The following is a 20,084-nucleotide window of genomic DNA, read 5'->3' as shown; positions in this document are numbered from 1 at the left end:
GGACCCACATGAGTGGCAGCTAGACAAAAGAACCTTCACCCTAATAACTTAGAAGTGGGGCATGCCAAAGGTCGACCTGTTTGCCTCCCACACCAACCATCAGCTCAGCAAGTTCTGCACCAGGAAGCATCACTGCATGGCTTGGAATGTGGATGCCCTGTCCTTCCCCTGGGTCAGTCTATCGGTCTATGCCTTTCCTCCACTACCTGTCATTACCAGAGTACTGCTCAAAGTAAGGGAGGAAAAGCCAAGGACAATTCTTATTGCTCCAGACTGGCCTTGCCAGCACTGGTACCCACTGGTGCGCAGCCTGTCCCCACTGCCACCATGGCATCTCACTCGGACCCCACCCTTCTGTCCCAGAGGGAAGGAGAATTCATGCATCCTCAATTGCAAACCCGCAATTTGGCAGCTTGGCTTATTCCCTAACCAGTGATCAGTCTGCCAACCTCAGTAAACAGGTTCTAGATGTTATAAGTGAGGCCAGACGCCCTAGCACTAGAAAGTCTTATGCTGACAAATGGAAAAGGTTCTGCATCTGGATTCAGGCTAAGGGAGCCTATACGGCACAGCCCTCCCTCCCTCTCATCCTGGATTACCTGGCTGACCTGCTACACAGTGGTCTCTCTTTTTCCTCTATTACAATTCATCCCTCTGCTATCTCTGCTCATTTCCCCACTGAGCAGCCCCTTTTCTCACATCCCCTGATCAAACAATTCCTAAGAGCGGATAGCAATTTGAGGCCACCCAGAAGAGCACCTACCCCAGCTTGGGACCTTAACTCTATGTTGGAAAAGCTCACCCTGCCCCCTTCGAGCCAGCATCTTCAGCAGAGTTAATATTTCTCTCCTAGAAGACAGCTTTTCTTCTGGCCATCACTTCAGCCAGAAGGGTCTCCGAGCTACAAGCACTCATGGCTGTGGAGCTCTTCATCATCTTCCATGCCGATAGGGTTTCCCTCAGGACTAACCCATCCTTCATGCCCAAAGTGGTGTCCAGTGTGGCTCTCAACCAATCCATTAATTTGCCCACCTTTTTCCCTAACCTACAGAACAAGGGGGAAAGGATCCTGCACTCTCTAGATGTGCACAGACAGCTCAGATTCTATCGTCACAGGACTAAGTCATTCAGAAAGTCTGATCAATTGCTGGTTAGCTTTGCTGCAGGGGCAGATGGCAAAGCCATCTCCAAACAAACAGTTTCGAAATGGATAGCACACTGCATCCATTTCTGTTACAAGCAACACGGAAAGCCTCCCCCTAAGGGGGTCAGGGCTCACTCCACCAGAGCAGTTTCCACCTCTGCAGCTTTCCTCAGAGGAGTCCCCACCAAGGACATCCTGGAGGCTGCCACCTGGATATCTGCTCACACTTTCACCAAACATTACTACCTGCCTATCTTCTCCAAATCCAGGGCAGGCTTTACCACTGCAGTCTTGCAGGGCATCTAAGCCAGCCCCTAATCTCCTTGACTGCCTCCACCCTTTTCCTCAGCTTTGTGATGACTGCAACAGTGAAACACGAAGAACATAGTACAGTTGTGTACACTTACCATAAATGTAGATGTTCGAATGTATTCACTGTTGCAGTCCTGGTTTCCCTCCCTCCAGCCCCCTTTTCTCTCTGTCTCTGTCTCTCTCTCTCTCTCTCCTTACAAGGGACATTTTGATATTTACTTTCTGCTGGTGGGGTTCTTCCACCATAACCTGGCTCCCACTTGGGGGCTCCTGACAGGGCAAGAGAAACTGATGTAATGGCATCGGCTGCCTTACTTTATACTACTGATGACCTGACGTCAGTCCTGAAGCGACAGCAACCGACGAAGAAATACTAAGCCTCTGGTATCCGGGCTGACCGAGGGCTATCCTGGCAGGGATAACCCAAATGTGATGACTGCAACAGTGAATACACTCGAATATCTACATTTATGGTAAGTGTACACAACTGTACTTTGTGAAGTTTCTCTCTTGGAAGGTTCTTTTACCCGATGAATAATGAGCAGAACAATGTTTATTATCTTTCTGAATTGCAAGCTTTGTCCTGTTTACTACAGCAAGAGGCAATGCAACATGATGTGGACAGCTCTAACTACCGAAATACTATGTAACCTGCACCCACACGGCTGAACGCAGGCATTACACTATTGAATGAATCAGTGTAGCTGTAAAGCACACCTGTAATATACAGGTGTAACCTCTTTTCCCATAGGAAAAGACAGGTAAATCAGCATTTACTAAGGAGGCCATGTTGTGTTTAAGTATAGCTGGACAACATTCATTGACTGATCAGAGAGCAGATGCTACTCAAAATGCAACTGCTTTGTCGTGTGTGTGCACCTGTGTTAGTGTGCCTGTTTAACTGAGAGCTTTCATATTACTCGGTATCAGGGGACAACCTGACTGCATACAATATGTGCCTTGTAAAATGATAGCTACCATTCCTGGGCATTGCCTGCCTCACATGGGTGTGTAACTATACTCACCTGAAAAGACCGCCATTCTACTGCCCGTACATCTGTGTTGACTTAGTTGTGCATACTGTTTGAGATGACAACCCTCCAGATGCAGCTAAGTGGTAGAGCTATGCAGACGTCTCAATTTGAAAAGATGAAACCTTCAGAACAAACATTATAAAACTTGCTTTGAATGTTTGATACTTCATAATTAACTCAGGCAAGTTACTTTGCATTTTTTGCATTATTTATACTGCAGTTAAAGTCATTTAGCTAATCCGCCAATCTGCATCTGACTAGATTCTGGCTTGGTGTAGGGGCCATCTTGAAGCAGTGGGGGCTTGTGTAGTCAAAAGTGTATTCTGAGTAGAGTAGCACTAAGTGGTGAATTGCAGCTGTTTTCTTTTTCATTGTTGCTGCACTGGCCTTTTCCTTCTGAAACATTGCAAAAGCTAATTTATGCATCTAATACTCCATAATTGACCCGGGATGTTATTTTTGCATTTTTGTACTTTATTTCAATTGAACTTAATTTCATTAAGCTAATCCATCCAAAATTATATTGTTTTGACTGTTTTTTTTTTTAATTTCACTGTTTGCATTGTTTGCATCAAGCTTGGTTCAGGCTTGGTGTGGGGGCCATCTTGAAGCAGTGGGGTTATGTAGTGAGAGTACATTCCTTGCTTCTGTTTCTTGATAGCCTAGCATTAAGTGGGTGAATTACAGCTGTTTTTTTTTTAATTAGTCTTAACTTTTTGCAATCTACTTTATACTGTGATCAGCTAACTTTTTGCAATCTGCTTTGTACTGTGATCAGCTGCACTCAACTGGACTGGACATACCACTGCTGCAGTTGTAGCATAATAGTAGTTCATGTGCACAAGTGAAATTTCCCTTAGTTATCAGTGTAAAAATCCTTCTTCCCTAGGTGATTGGCATCAACCAGTCCTTTGCTGATCTGTGTGGAATTGCATGAACCTGCACAGGCTTGCTGCCTGCTGAGAAGGCCTGCATGCTGCTGTCTCCTGCATATTCAGTTTGACTGCACACTATCCCTGCCTCCATCTTACAAGTAGCAGTTGCAAGCATGGAGAGACAGCAGTCTACCTTCCCTTCCATTGCCAGCCTTCTAGCACTTTGTATTCTAAGGCAATATAATAACTTCCACATGCTCACTGAAAACAAACTGTTGCTCATCTAAGCTGCGTCTATCTAGGAATGGTGTAAACATAGCTGATTTGGAGTCAGCCCTTGCAAAATCCCACAGGTGCAGTAAGCATCACACTGTTTCACCATTACTCATACAAATGTACCTTCCTCATACTATTAGCTCAAAACAGTCATATGCTGATTCTATTTAGAAATCACTGTCTAAGCCTCCTAGAACTCATAAAGTAGGCATCAATGAAACACAACAAAATCCAAATTCATCTACTACATGCACCCCATTCATCAAGTCACAAACAACAATCTCTAAGCCTAACAAGAATAAATCAACTTCGGAAAACTTCGTAGTAATTGGTGACTGTATTGTTAGGCACACTAATACCATACTCACTGGGCTCAAGGACAGGGTTAAGTTAGCTGTCTCTTGGGAGGTAGGATTGCTGATATTTCAAGAGCTCTAACTCGCATCTCCTCTGGTGAATTAGTTATGACATGATGACTATCCATACTGAAGTGAATTATATGGAATGAAAACCCATGAAGGACATGCAAAAAGACTTGATGGAACTTGCTATGCATGCTTCTGTTACGGATAAGACACTGGTCTTGAGTGGTATCCTCTTGTCACCAAAGATTATGCATAGATTCAAAGAAAAGTTAATTGGTTTCAATAATTGGTTACATAGTCTGGTTTCATTCCAGGGGTGTCCAGTATGTATCTTCTTGGAATGAGATAATCAATCCAACTTGCTTTTCCAAGGATGGTCTACACCTCTCATTCAAGGATTTCTGTATACTGGACAAAGCCTTTGCTACCCCCATGGTGCCTTTTTTTAGGCAAAGTTCATCTAGGGAATATCCCAACCTAATCAACCAATCCAATCTCAAACTAGACAACACCGAGGTGGTTGGTCTAAGTAACCAACTGCCTCATCTGGAGGCAGTTCTGTATCTGGAACAAGCCTATGCTTGTGTAGTGCCTGAGACATGGTTCACATGCATTGAGCACACCCCAAACATCTTTGTGCCTGGTCTCTTTGCTTGTATCTTCAAGCCCACTGGAAATGTTGGCAATATCTCAGTTTTCATCAAGGATTTTATTCCTACCAAAGTAATACCCAGTAACCCTCCAAGTGAGCTAATTGAACTCCAGCTTATACTAGGCAAGTCAGACCTTCGACTTATAGCTTGTTATACAACCCCCCTTCCTTGGCCCTACATGATCATGATAAGTTTCTAGCATTCCTGGAAAATATTTATATTAGAAATTTAGCTCTATTCCTCTGAGATTTCAACTTCCCATCCATAGACTGGAATCCTTATACTTCTGTTCTGCACAATGTTTCTTAGATTGGGTAGAAAATAATTCCCTGGATCAAACTGTCCATAACACCAACCAGACCAGAAGTATCTTGGACCTAGTTTTCATAAACTCTGCTGCGGCTGGCTCCTTACCCATAGTAGATCCCTCATTTAAGTCTGATTACCAGCTTGATATCTTTACACTTAGAACATTCTCTCTCATCACAACCAATTCAAAAAATCTAACATTTTACAGTTGTATGACAAAATCATAAAATTTTGTCATACTAACCCCAAAATAGAACCTGGATAAGCACCCACATTCGCATATGATCTTTACGCTGATTTAGATAAATGCATTGATAGGACTGTCTCTACCATTACCAAATACAGCTGCAGATTCAGTAACAACCCCTTGGTAGTCAATAGATATAAATACATTTTGCAACAAAAGGAAAAAACTGCTTAGATTACCTTTTTTAGGCCAGAACTTCTCATCACAATGAGAATATAAAATGTCTCACTAAGAAACTGAAGATTGTTATTAAGACCAGCAAAGCCTCCCATGAGCATAATTTTGCTTCTTAGGCTAAGGATAGTCATTAAGTCCTTCTTCAGTTATGTTAGAAAGTTAAGAAGTAATTTACATCACTGTTCAAATGTTATCTATAATGACACCTCTTGTTCAAATCCTAAGGACATCACCAACTTATTGACTAACAAGTTTGCTGCATATTTCTCCCCGAAACTGTGACCCCACCCCAAACATACCAGAGTCACCCCCACCACCACCACTTTGTCCAAAGTCCTTGCTGATCCCTCATTGATTTCAACATATGTCTTGACACAGGGTATGTTCCCGATCAATAGAGCATGTCATGATCCCCCTTCATAAGGGTGGCCTCACCACTGGCTCAAGCATCTGTAGGCCCATTAGCCTCAATAGTCTTATCGGCAAAGCATTGGAGCACATCATCACTAACCTAATAAACCAGGGCATTAAGAATTTAACCAGACTGAACCTGCAGCAGTTTGGATTTGTTAAGGACAAGTCATGCTTCTCAGTCTTGTGAACAACTTTGGAGTAGTCATACAGACCATGGACAGTGATCACACTATTTATGCTACCTTCCTGGATCTAGCAAAAGCATTTGATGCTATACCACATGATTGGATTGTACACACGTTAATAGCCTTAAACGCAGATCCCTGTGTGGTAAGATTGATTGCAGACTGGCTCAAGGACAGAATGCATGTTGCCAGGGTTGGTGATGCTTCTTCAGTTAAGGAAAAGGTGACCAGTGGCATTCCCCAGGATACTGTATTAGGGCTCCTCCTTTTAGCCATTTATTTCTCTGATCTCAATACAGGCAGCAAGGATCTCTGACTAAGTTTGCCAATGATTGTAAGTTGGGTGTAGTTTTCAGTTCAAGAACTAATACAAATTCCCTCCAAGCAGAACTGTCGCACATTAACAAATGGTACACTGAGAAAGCCTCAAACTTAATGCTAAGAAATGCAGTATCATTTCCTTCAGCAAACAGCAATTTACTACCACCTACTGCCTCAATAACCACCCTGTCTGTAATGAGTCTGTTATCGGAGACCTGTGCACCATGGTAGATTGCCCTTCTCCTTTGATTACCATGTAACGATCATAGTCAGGAAATCCATCTTTATATCACAATTTACCCACCAAGGCAGAAGTGTGGCTGACCCTATGCTGGTACCGTGAAAAGCAAAAAAAAAACTAACATTCCTTTTACTGGCACACCAACCCAGTCATATGCATGACACACCTCCCCTCCCTCCTGCCCCAGCCATTCAGGTCCCATTTCTTTGCCCTGTCCCCAAACCTCCTTCAACATATTTTATTTAAAAAAATAATTTTAAACTGTAGCAAACTGCTTTCTACAAAGAAAACAAACAGTTGCTATAGTTTATACCTTGCACTGGGTGCTACAGAACTCATGTTTTAGTTTAAAAAAAAAATCTTCTTTTAAACTGTAGCAAAGAGTCACTATAGTTTATACCTTGCCTGCACAGAACTTTAAAGTGCTCAGATTTTAGTTAAAAAAAAAAAAAAATATTCAACTTTTAAACTTTACCAAACTGCTTGCTACAATGTGTCAAACAATTACTACAGTTTAGACAACACATGGACAACTACAGTGCTCAAGTCTGAGCACAAATGCAATACCAGCTTTCAAAAGCCAGTATTACATTAGAGGGAAATTGGGATCAGCTGATCAAGCCCACCACCAAACACTTTGTATTCGGGGCAGTTGCCCTTCTTGCCATGCCCTAGTTGTACTGCTACACAAAGGACATCTCTTTCAAAACCAAAATAATTATTGCTGCACTGTACTCTGCCCTAGTTACACCCATTATAGAATGCAGTATACACTTTGGCATGTATATCCCTAGACATATAAAAAATTCAAAACCACAGAGTTTCCCAACAGAACGAATCTTGTGTCTGAAAAATCTTTTCTGTCCAGAAAGGCTGAAGTCACACTCCTTGTTCTCAGTGTCATATAGACACTTGAGGTGAGGCACATGCTTTGCTGTACTTTTTTTGCTTTCAGGATTCCCATTATGCAAGCTCTCCTTTTTTGATATGTCAAGGAATACAGCCAACACTGGAACGGGATCTGAATGTACATCAGAGAATAATTAAAACTAAGTGTAAAATAAAAGTAAATAAAACTCCCTTCTGCACTTACATGATATCCTACCATTTCTTATCAACTGCCATGTGATGTTTCCAATGTTATTTTAATAATTGTATGCGGAGCTCTTCTCCCCGGGCCTCCACAGAAAATGGGTCTCTGTTGATCCAACTGGACTTTCCCGGTAAACAGATGTCAAATAAAATAAATAAAAGTGGAAACATAGGGTTATCACCCAGCATCTTTGCTTGTTCTGGAATAGATTCCCCTTGTATGCAAAGCAATATTCTTCCCTGTCTGCCGTCAAACATAGCTTAGAAGCTGGATAGGTACCCTAAAATGCACTCTGTGACTTGTGAGGCTTGCCCTCTTTGAAAATGTTGATAAAGCCTGATGATAATTTTTGTCAGGGTACACATGGACGGTGGTGATTCCTGTGATTTTCATTCTGATGTACTAAGTGCTTTCTCGCAGCTGCATGTCTATGTAATATGAGCAATGATGAATCTTCATACTGACTGTAGTGTATCATAAGGTGACCATCTTTTCTGAATTCATCCTTTTGAAATTACCGTACAGTACATTACATGAATTTTTCTTTGAGAGCTACAATGCCACTGTCGTTTTCTAAACTTCTGAGCTTTAAAAAATGTTGTAAAATCCTTCAGAAGTCTAATAATGAGTTTTGCTGCTTCATGGAGTTGTTGAATGTTAGTTTACTCTATACATAATAGGAAATAACAGGATAATTTTTGCACATTAGCTTTCAGGTTGTACACATGAAGAATGAGATTGGAATTGTAATACAGTTGCTTGCACTTACAGCTGTTCTGCTACATGCTTTCAGAAGGTAGGTGGACTACAAAGCATTTATTTCTTTGTTAATTTATGTGTTTCATTCTGTGTAAATGATAAGGTTGTATTCATTTCATTGCCAAATAAGGGCATATATTTGATCAAGAAGTATTTACTCTATGTTTGAAATGAGCTTGCAAGTAATACTTTATGCTTTCCCCTCACCTTCCTTAGCAAGGTCTCAGTGTCTTAACCTCCTTACCAGAACAGCAAAGTGATATTTGTTTAACATAAGCAGTTATAAAGCCCTTGCATATTTTAGCTTAAAAACATTCCCCCCTACATTTTATCCACCTTATGAGGATTGTTAATAGTGACGTGAGTCATCCACAGGTAATGCAGAATGCAGTTATTTGTTAACTGATATTAGTTTTTTTCTACTTATGATTAACAACCAATTAATCAAGTTCTAACTGCCTAAATTCATAATCATTTTTTTTTATAGAAGATTGAAGGTTAAGGTTTGTGTAAGATAATTTGGCACTTTACTGGGAAGTTGTTCCTTTCCCCACTGTTGTGTGACTATGGAGTTAGTATGTATAGGTTTAGAAGGTGTGGAGAGCTTTCACCTACATGTATGGTAATACGGACTTGCCTTATGCAAAAATTCTTATTTTGATCTCTCCAGGTAGATTGTGTATGTTATTAGTCAGCCATGATCAAACTGTTTTTTTAATGCTCATGCATTGAACATTTGTAGTGAAAGCATGTTAGTCATCAAAGTCATTTTGTACAAACATATTGTTCCAAGCATTGCATGTGGTTTGTACTGGATGATGATTACTTTTCATGTCAGTAGGTTACCCTGTCAACCTGATTTTGATCTGGATGAGTTGAGCAATATTTTTGGTCAAACTCAGAGTCACTCAAGGGAATTGTCTTTCACACAAGCTACAGTAGCCTGGCAGTTGACTATAATAGTGGGGAATGTGAGACACTGTTGTCAAAAAATTTTCATTATTTTTATGATATATGTGGTATTAAAACAAACTAAAGAACAACTCCTGAAGACCTGATAATATTTTGTCAGTTGGCTAGCAGTTTGCATAGAGGATTAATGTTATTAGCTGTTAAATGTCTCCTCCCAGTAGTTCACAGTTTGATTCACCCTGCCTTCATTTGACTACTATTTGACTCGGAGCAACTCATTTAACCAACCAGTTCAGTAGAGCTGGCAGTTGGGAAACTAGGCTAGGTTTCTCAGTGGTTTCCTGGACCACATGCTGTGTAACTACCTATGAACCTTTGAAGTTTTTCAAATGCAGTTGAAGTACCTCCATTATATACAAGGACCACTATAACTTGACACTAAATTTCTGGAACATGTTTAATTGGTCTCCCTATTGAAATGTTGTGACTAGAAATGCCAAGTGGCAAAAAGCTAAAAAACACAGGAGAACAGCAAATCTTGAAAACTGTTTTCTCCTTAAAACTTCTTTTTTGCAGGGGGGGGGGGGCAAACCACTTACAGCCCCCCAAATTTCTATGTAGCAAATCTGAGATTGCTGTACCATGAAGAAAAGGGAAAATTCTGAAATGACATCTCAGAATTAGTCTGTACAAGTCTGATCTTTTGGCCATTCAGTCTCCATGTTTCAGGACTCGCTGTAGCAGGTCCTGACATTTTAAATGGTTACCATTTAACTATAATGATAGTATTAGCAAAATGTGAGGGTATTCCCTATGTTATGTTGAAAATTATTAGAAGTCTCCTGGAGCCAGTGTTCTGTATTAATTAATTAATTATTTTTTTTAATTTTATTTTATTTAATTTTTTTATGGTATGGCTATTGTTATGGAGGCAGCTGCCATTGGTGGACCAAGATGCAATACTTAGTCTTATAAGCTGTTCAGTTTCAAGTTCAAGTTTGTTTATTTGCTTGTGTTAAATATGGAGCTTTTCTCCCTGGGCTTCTGCTGAAAATAGGTTTTATCCGAGTCAGACTTTCTTGGTAAATAAAGATAAATAAATAAGTAAAATAATGACCATGGAAAACAGGATATGAACTAGAAGAAAATCAATAACTAACACAAAATATTAGACAAATGGTGGAAAAACAAGACTATGTGAATGATATATCAAACACACTCTATGACACAGATCACTATGAAATAGTTTCCTGAGGAGGAATAGACATAGCTCAAAAAAGCTAATGCTATTCCTGGAAGATAGTTTATTTCAGGGTGTGATTAATGAACAAACTTTTAGATTTTTGTTTAATGACCACCCATACATCCCTACTGCCTTCAGAATTCCGAAAGTGCATAAAAATGTTTTTCATTCATCATATCGTCTCATCATAGCAGCACACAATAGTTCTACTTATTCAATGGGGGTCTTTATTGACCGTTTATTGAAAGATACATTCATTCCTATTAAACATGTGTTAACAGATTCATGGGACTTCCTTGGAAGAATTAAACAAGAATATTTCTTAGAATCTAGGGGATTTTCTACTATAGATGTAGTAGGCTTGTTTAGCTCCATACCACATGAAATAGGATTGGAATTATTTTCAGAGGCTTTATTAGAATATACTACATTGAGGGGGCCTCTTTTCAATTTTATTATTGATGCTATAGAGACCATCTTACAGCACAACTATTTTAGTTTTGAAAATTAATTTTTCAGGCAGCTAAGAGGTGTTGCCATGGGGTCAAGCTGTGCCCCAATGTATGCCAACTTAGTGGTAGCAGCATGGGAAAGGAGATACATTTTCAACTCAGGTTTTGAAGAAGGGTGGTTTGTTTACTTGCATTACCTGGATGATATTTTTGTTTTATGGAAAAGGGAAGAAAAAATGGTAAAAAATGTTTGTGAATACATAAGCAACGTGTGAATATTTTAAGTTCACTTATAATTTCCATGCTACAGAAATTAACTACCTGGATGTCACCATTAAAAAGAACTATGAAACACAAGGGTTTATATCCAAGGTTTTCCGCAAGTCCATATATTCAAACAGTTTTTTGGCATTTGAAAGTAACCACCCATATTACATCAAAGGAAACCTAGTTAGAGGCCAGATGATCCGATGAGCCAGAATGTGCTCCACTGTTACAGATTTTAAATTAGAACTCGGAAATTTGAGTTCTATGTTTCTGGCCAGAGGGTACCCCCCAGAAATGGTTTACGATTTGGCTGACAAAATTCTGAGGGGGTGGGGAGACAAGTTTGTTCCACTTTTAGGTCAAGATACAACTACAAATAGGGTGGGGAGACCCAATAATAATAAAAAACAAGAATATATCAGCACTATGGTTACACAGTTTGGAACTTTTGATGGTAAAGTCAAGGGTATTTTGACTCACAATTGGTTAATATTGCAATGTAACCAAGAGTTAAGTAACAAACTGGGAGAAAACCCCCTATTTACAACTAAGGTGGGACATAACTTGAAATTTTTGTTGGAACATCCCATCCACCAACAACCCTCCCAAGGAGGTACAACTAGTTGTGGTTTATAAAAAAAACAACAAAAACTGCTGGCACGTAGCAAACTATGAAGACCAAAAACAGGAACGACACGCTAAGCTGAGTCTGAACCACTAGTTTAATAAAATAAAATGAAATGAAGTGCTTTTCGTTTGCTTGTAAAGCAAACTTCATCAGATTACAATTAAACAATGCAGGAAGCACTGAAATAGTAAAGGTATTATATATTATATAAATAGTAGGTGGTAAATCATACCAATCAGGACGAACGGCATCAAATACACATATTTAAAGATACATTCCCTCATTAAAGAACAACTACTAGCTGTTGTTGTTTGTCTTTCGGCTTTTCCCGGTAAGGGGTCGCCACAGTGGAACTCCGGTCCGCTAATGATTGCCAGTAGATTTTATGAAACGCCGAGGTGCCAGCTCGACGCCCAACCTTCAATGAAGGCACGTCCATTTACGCACGCATGTCTTTCGAACGCTACCCAACCGCAGGGAGGACATGCAGACTCCACACAGAAGGCACTCCCAAGCCCAGCCGAGAATCGAACAGGAGAACCTCTTGCTGTGAGGTAACAATGCTACCGCCGTACCACGAACGACTACTAGCTACTAAATTTAAAATCCAATGCAGTAAATAAACCAAAAAAGTGGTTATAAGACTTATAAATATTTTTATTTATATTTATTTATTGTATCATTTTCTATTTTCATAGATGTTATTAAGATTGCTAGTGGCCACTGGTAGTACTGTTTGTACCAGTTATTTTATTATACTCAGTGTTTTAATAATAGCCATACAGTTATATTCAGGTATTGAGTCTTTATGACATCTAAGATAAATAGCACTTAGTAATAAATGACTTTAGAGCTATATGACATATTATAAAAATATTTATAAGTCTTATAACAACTTTTTTGTTTTATTTACTGTATTGGATTTTAACTTTAGTAGCTAGTAGTTGTTCTGTAATGAGGGAATGTATCTTTAAATATGTGTATTTGATGCCATTTGTCCTGATTGGTATGATTTACCACCTGTTAATATTTCAGTGCTTCCTGCATTGTTTAGTTGTAATCTGATGAAGTTTGCTTTATAAGCAAACGAAAACCGCTTCATTTCATTTTATTTTATTAAATTAGTGGTTCAGATTCAGCTTAACGTGCCTTTCCTGTTTTTGGTCTTCATAGTTGTGGTTTATGCAAGTACAGTCCCTATATTTACACAGGTAAGGAATTAATGGTAGGTGACCCCCAGAGAAAGATTTATTTGAAAAAAGGGAACTGTGATAGCAGTGAGTTAGTATACATAGTCATTTGTCAAGACTGTTATATGTTCTACATGTGGAAAACAGAGAGATCCCTATGTAAAAGAATATATGACCATTTATATGCTATTGAGACAGACAATACTAATAATGCGTTATATAAGCATACACTCTCTTGTGGGTTAGGCAAGGATTTCGTTTTGGTATTTGGAAATTATTAAGAAAGGTATTGGGGGGGGATTGGTTAAATAACATATATAGAAGTGAGTATAGATGGCAGATTTTGTTAAATGCTACCCACCCTCCAGGTCTGAATGACCATGTTTCCCTTGTACCTATACTTAAAGAGCGACCAAGCTATGAACTGTGAAAGTTTTTATAGAATGTTTTTGAATAATATATGTTTTGTATTCATATTAACAATTATTTTCATTTAAAATGGTAATAATTAATGCAGTGTGATTTTAGAATGACTACTTGAATGTTTTAAAAGCTCATGAATACTTTTATTGGATAATTGAATTATTTAAGTACTTAATTGATGTTAACTAATTCAAGGATAAAACCACTTTGTGACTGGATGTTAACTGTTTTGATAAAGTCCTGTAGTGTGGCGGGCGAAAGCGCTTGACCTATTTTGTGGCTGTGAATAAACGGAAGAGTTTTACTTTGGACTCTTCTTTTTGTAACCGGTCTGGTTCCACGAGTTGTGTTGGTTTATAAATTTCTGGAACATGTTTAATTGGTCTCCCTATTGAAATGTTGTGACTAGAAATGCCAAGTGGCGAAAAGCTAAAAAAACAGAGGAGAACAGCAAGTCTTTAAAATTGCTTTTCTCCTTAAAACTTTTTGCGGGGGGCTGTACCATGGAGAAAAGGGAAAATTCTGAAATTACGTCTCAGAATTAGTCTGTACAAGTCTGATCTTTCGACCATTCAGTCTCCATGTTTCAGGACTCGCTGTAGCCGGTCCTGACATATTAAATGGTTACGGTTTAACTATAATGACTGTATTAGCAAAATGTGAGGGTATTCCCTATGTTATGTTGAAAATTATTGGAAGTCTCCTAGAGCCGATGTTCTGTATTAATTAATTAATTATTTTTTTATTTTATGTTTTTTTTTATGGTATGGCTATTATTATGGAGGCAGCTGCCATTGGTGAACCACGATGCAATACTTAAGTCTTATAAGCTCTTCAGTTTCAAGTTCAAGTTTGTTTATTTGCTTGTGTTAAATATGGAGCTTTTCTCCCTGGGCTTTTGCTGAAAATAGGTTTTATCCCAGTCAGACTTTCCTGGTAAACAAAGATAAATAAATAAGTAAAATAATGACTGAGGAAAATAGGATATGAACTAGAAGAAAATCAATAACTAACACAAAATATTAGACAAATTATAATAATAAAATAAAATAAAATGCAAAAAATGTTCCCAATAGTGTTGAAAAATAGATGTTAAACTGCAAGAAAAGTCAAAAAGATAGAGCCTTTGGGCAGTCATAAACCCCTCATTATGGACATTAGTTTCAGCCTCCTAGGCATTCCTGTATTTGAAGTCTGTCACTTGTTAAACAAATTTTTGAATGCTGGAAACATACCTTTGGGAATGCCAGCAGTGCCAGCATAGCCTGGGTGTCTAAGCTCATGGAAAGGCGTGGCCAAAACTATGCATGACTGTCTTGCAAACAGGTGCACCCAAGCCATGCAGGGCCAGAAAAACCATGACTAGAACTGGAAAATAATCCCTATTTATGTTGGCAGCCAGTGGAACTCACACAGAATCAGCATAGTATGTTGGTAGCAAGATACACCAGAAAGTATCTGGGCTATGGATTTTGAACCATCCGCATGTGCTGAAGTTCACATTCAGGAAGCTGCAGGTACAGTGTATGGAAAGATACCGGGGCACAAACTGCTACAGGAAGGTTTGTAGGCGAAATAAGATGCTTAACAAAGCCTGTGTTCATGAGACAGAAAAAGGTAGTTCTGACAACAGTAGATCTGTGGCTCCTGAGGGTTTGCTTGTTATCAAGAACATCATAAAGACTACTCACCTCTAATATAAACTCAATTTTTTTTTTTGCCATTATGGGTAATATTAGCAGAAAAAAAACTATTGCAGGAGAATCCCCATGAAGTGTTACGTATAGCCATGGCCACGCATTTGAGGTATTGATCTCAAAATGTTTTTAGCCTTCCAGTCATAGTTGCATTGCAAGTCATCTTCTTAAAATTAGGCATACATTTTGGAGGGAAAGAGGTACAGCTATATATTGTAAAAGTAACAGTGGTAACATAGGTGGTTTCTTTGGTTTGCCTCCATAAAGTCGCGAGTGGTTTGTCCGTCTAAATGGCCAAAAGTACAACAGCAAAAAAACATAATCTCGTGCCACATATTTTCGAATGGCTTAAGTGTGAATGCACTCTGCCATTTGCACAGATAACATGATGTTCGAATTTGGGATTCCACCTATTCATTTTCGACATTCTGCCGTCAACATATTCTGTTATTACTGTCGATCATATGCACGATCGTACAAACCGCTTGTGACCTTATGGAGGTAAACCATTTTCTTCATATAAAGTCTTCTAAGGGAAGCATATAGGCAGTGAATGATAGTGGACATACTATATAATCCACTGGTACACCACAAGAAAGAGAGAAAGTGGCAGAATAATTCACCTCAACACTGCTCTTTGAGTAATCCCAGAGGGAGGCAGGAGGTAAACTAAAATAGTACTACAACAGTGATGCAGTAAAATTGTAAATGGTCCAATAGGATACCATGGTCCACTGTGCCAGAGGTTGATAATAGATCCAACAAGAACAGAATAGAATATAATAGTTACTTAATATCTTACCATGATGAGACCATTAAAGACCCATGGAAGTACTGTTTCAATACTGTGAATTGGGTCATTGCTGTCATTCAGTCATAATTAAACTGCAAACACTACCTTCTCCAAAATCTTATCTTCCCCCAAGAGGGCAGATTGGAGTCAAGTCTGTTGTTTCCCGATCATCAGAGTCTAAGCCATCCTCTTACAGGATAAGAATAACCAAAGTCATCTTAGTGTAGAAGGAAAAACTCCATCCTGAAGAGATTAAAACCAGGTCATGTACATAGAATGAGATCATCTTAGTAGGGCAAGGGTGCACACTGTAGTTAGTTGTGCACATGCGGAAAGTGAGAGATTGTCATTGCAACTGGATAACAAGAAGTCAGACAAAGTCAAAAACAGTAGAATCTTCACAGGACTACCTACATACATTGCTGGCAGAGTGGGTATAAAGCCAGATCTGACTGAGATACATGCCATAAAAGAACTGAGCAGCTGGATTACCTTTCTGGGTGGTCAGGTATTATGGACTGTACAGCTTTACAGCCACATGGAAGAGAACAGCTGGTCAGTTTACAGCACCACCTGTACTCTAAACTATGCCTAGTCCTCCTCATCTCATGACAGAGTTCAAAGTCAGACCATGGCTGTCCTGGTCTGAAGAGGACCAGGTATGCATGCCTGGTAGATAAGGTGTAAGAAGTCCCAGTAAGTGTCTGGTAGACATCAACTAGCTCTTCCACATCATTAGCACATCCTGAAGGTGGTGCTGCACTGCACTCAAGATGCACTCACTTGAAGCACTCCTCAAAATGGAGAACATCAACATTTGTGCTGTAATGGAGACCTGGTTTAAAGCAGCAGAAAGAACCCCTATGCTACCAGGCTATAACTCATTCCACACCTTTCGGTCCCAGAACATGGACAGAAGTTCCAAAGGCGGTGGTGTCTCCATATTCATAAAGGATATGCACACCTCCAGACTAGTAGCCTAGCATAACGCATCTGAGATACGTCAGGTACAACTAACATTGGGTAAGACGGTGATTCAGGTCGTAGCCTGCTATAGGTCCCGAGCCATGTCCCAAGACTCTCACTCCACATTCCTAAGCACCCTGGAAACTATTAACATCTAACCCAACACTCTCATAATAGGTAACTTCAACTACTCCTCTATCAGCTGGGAAAACTACTGATGCACCAATGCACTGGCCCAACGCTTCCTGGAATTCATCATTTCTAATGCCCTGGACCAGCTCATTCTTACCCCCACTAGAGGAAGCAACATCCTTGACCTGGTTATTACTAACATGGGCAACCATTGCTCTATACCAATAGTGAATTCCTCCCTGGTTAGATCCGACCACAAACTAATCACCATGTAAATCCACATCTCAACCACACCCTCCGCAAAGGTATCCACCATGAAAAACTTCTCCAAAGCTGACTAAGGACTCCTAAAAACAGAGGTGGCTAACTTCACGGCACCCATGCCAATGAAAAATAGATGCATGACTGCCGAATCATACACCAATGCACTGTACAAACACGTACAAAAATACATGGAATTAGCCATACCCAATAACCAAGACACTCTTCTCCAAAAAATGGAAGCCAGTCTGGTGGTCCCTGCCATTAATAAACTCTACAACAGAAGGAAGAACCTGTTGCAGAAAAAGGTGAAGTCCCAAGACTGGAAATATTCCCTTATTAGCCTCAACAAAAAGTTGAGATCCCTCATCAAAACCTCCAGACCAGGTATGAAGGCAGAATTACAACAGACAGTAAAAACAACCACAAAGACATCTGTAGTTATGTCATGAATCTCCGTGGTAATACCCAGATTTGCTCTGAGTTACTGCACAATGATACCTCCTATACTGAGCCAACAAATATTACCAACATACTGGCCGACAGATTCATTGCCAACTTTACCCGTCCCCCCCACAAAGGACCAATCTCAATATCAGAAGAATGCTATGCACCCAGCATTGCTGCAGCACAGGTTAAAGCTGCATTGTCTGAGGCCAAGAATACAGCATCAATGAGACCCAACAATATCCCTGGCTGTGTTTTATATGAATTACAAAGTGAATTGGCACCACATCTGTGTGCTCTCACTCCCAGCCTCGCTTCAAACTTTGTCCCTACCGAATAGCACACTGCTACAGTCATCCCTCTCCATAAAGGAGGAACGATTACAGACCCTGGAAATTATCACCCCATTAGCCTGATGAGTCTGATATTTAAGGCTATGGAGCGCATCATCATGGACCTAATTAACAAGGATATAGGGAATCTCCAAACTCTAGACCCCACGCAATTTGGTTTTGTAAAAGGTCGATCATGCCTGCTCAACCTGGTTGACTTCTTTGAGTCAGACACCAGAGCAGTGGATGAAGGTAAGGCAGTTCATACAGCCTACTTTGATCTGGCCAAGGCCTTCAATAGCATTCCTCATTCAGGAATTATTGATAAACTCCGCAAACTAGGCATCAACCCGTATATCGTTAGGTGAGTTGCAAATTGGCTCACAGGTAGAACCCACAGTGTGAAAGTAGCGGACTCCAAGTCAGACTGCTGACCAGTCATGAGTAGAGTCCCACAGGGATCAGTCCTGGGTCCTCTCCTGTTTAGCATCTACTTCTCAGAAATCCAGGCCAATATGGAGGGACTCTGGTTGACCAGATTCGCAGATGACTGCAAGCTGGGAGCCATTATTAACTCCCCAAGTGATGCAGACATACTACAAAAAGGCCTCACTGAGACCAATGAATGATGTCGAAACCATGACCTTAAGCTTAATGCCAAAAAATGCGTCATCATCCCCTTTGGGAAAAACTCAGTTCCCACTAATTACCACATTGATGGGAGCCTACCGAACACTGAAGATGTTATAAGAGATCTGGGGACATAGGCTGACAGCAACCTCTCCTTTGACCATCACATTGCCACTGTGGTCAGAAAGTCCTTGTGTGTGGCACATCTCATTACCAAGGGTTTTGCATCCAGGAAGAAAGAAGTTATCATTTCTCTCTACTCTTCCCTCATTAGACCAATCATAGAGTAAAATACCCCATTTGGCATATACCTCACTAAACACCTGCAACAGCTGGAGAGGCCACAAAAATACCTCACAAAGATGATCCTAGGCCTTAAACACATGTCCTACATGGACAGACTCAAAAAACTCCAGCTATTCTCTGTCTCATATCGTCTACTAAGTGGCAATCTCTGCTTGACTTACAAAGCCATGTCTGACCCAGCTCTGTTAGAAATGCTACATCTAAAGAAATCCCAATCCGCACCACATGCTCCAGAGACCTCAACCTCATTAATTCAACAGAACATGTTGGAGGGACAGGTTCATAACTCAGGGACTGCCTATGCTCTGGAATATACTTCCCATACATGTCGAGCAGAGCACCTCACTAGCCCTCTTCAAGAGAAATCTTGATGAGTGGACGGGAAATAGAAAGTCCACCCTGGGGATCACTCCAGTGGCTCTACTTGATAGAGGCACTGGGAACTAAAGACGGGTGGCACAATGCCAGGGCACTTCTATGGGCTAGGCTTGCAAAGGCCCTGGGGCCATTAGCCTAGTACACACCTATGAACCTATGTGTATGTAACTGAACCAAAAAGTAGAGCAAAAGGCTATGAATTTGGTGAGCTGAATGATTCTTTTAAAAGGGATTGCACAATTTGTTATATAAAAACTGAAGAAAACTAGGAAAATGCTATTGAGAAAGAGACAGACTGAACTTCCTAAAAGCTGTCTTTGGGTGAAAACAGTTCTGTTCAGAAAGTTGAATATCTTGAATAGTGACACTGAAAAGATACCTGAAAAGGATCTTTTCAGGTATCTTTTCAGTGTTATTATTTAAGATATTAAATTTTAAAAGGTCAAACCTCAAATAACTCGAACAGCTGTTTTATCAGTAGCCCAAGATTGCTTTGTGGCCATTTCTCCACTGTGGTGCTATCTCATTGTTGATATGAATAATTAGCAGGAGGTGTGAGGGATGGAGGGGGGGGGGCTTGCCCTCATTAATAGAGCATGGTATTATTTAATTTGTTTTTTCA

General features: G+C 40.0%; 1 protein-coding gene across 2 annotated transcripts in view; it reads left to right on the top strand.

The window, feature by feature from the left end:
- Positions 1-20,084, top strand: part of TMEM260 (transmembrane protein 260) — a 1,312,140-nt gene that overhangs the window by 759,867 nt on the left and 532,189 nt on the right. For both annotated transcript variants that reach the window (XM_044074429.1, XM_044074428.1), the window contains one exon: positions 8,356-8,442. In XM_044074429.1, the coding sequence (XP_043930364.1) occupies positions 8,356-8,442 (87 nt within the window). The remainder of the gene's footprint in view (positions 1-8,355; positions 8,443-20,084) is intronic.

This window comes from Protopterus annectens, chromosome 6.part0, assembly GCF_019279795.1.
Source record: "Protopterus annectens isolate FY-2018-M chromosome 6.part0, PAN1.0, whole genome shotgun sequence".
NCBI lineage: Eukaryota > Metazoa > Chordata > Ceratodontiformes > Protopteridae > Protopterus > Protopterus annectens.
Note: the sequence above shows the minus strand (reverse complement) of the source record. Positions and strands in the feature narration are given on the sequence as shown.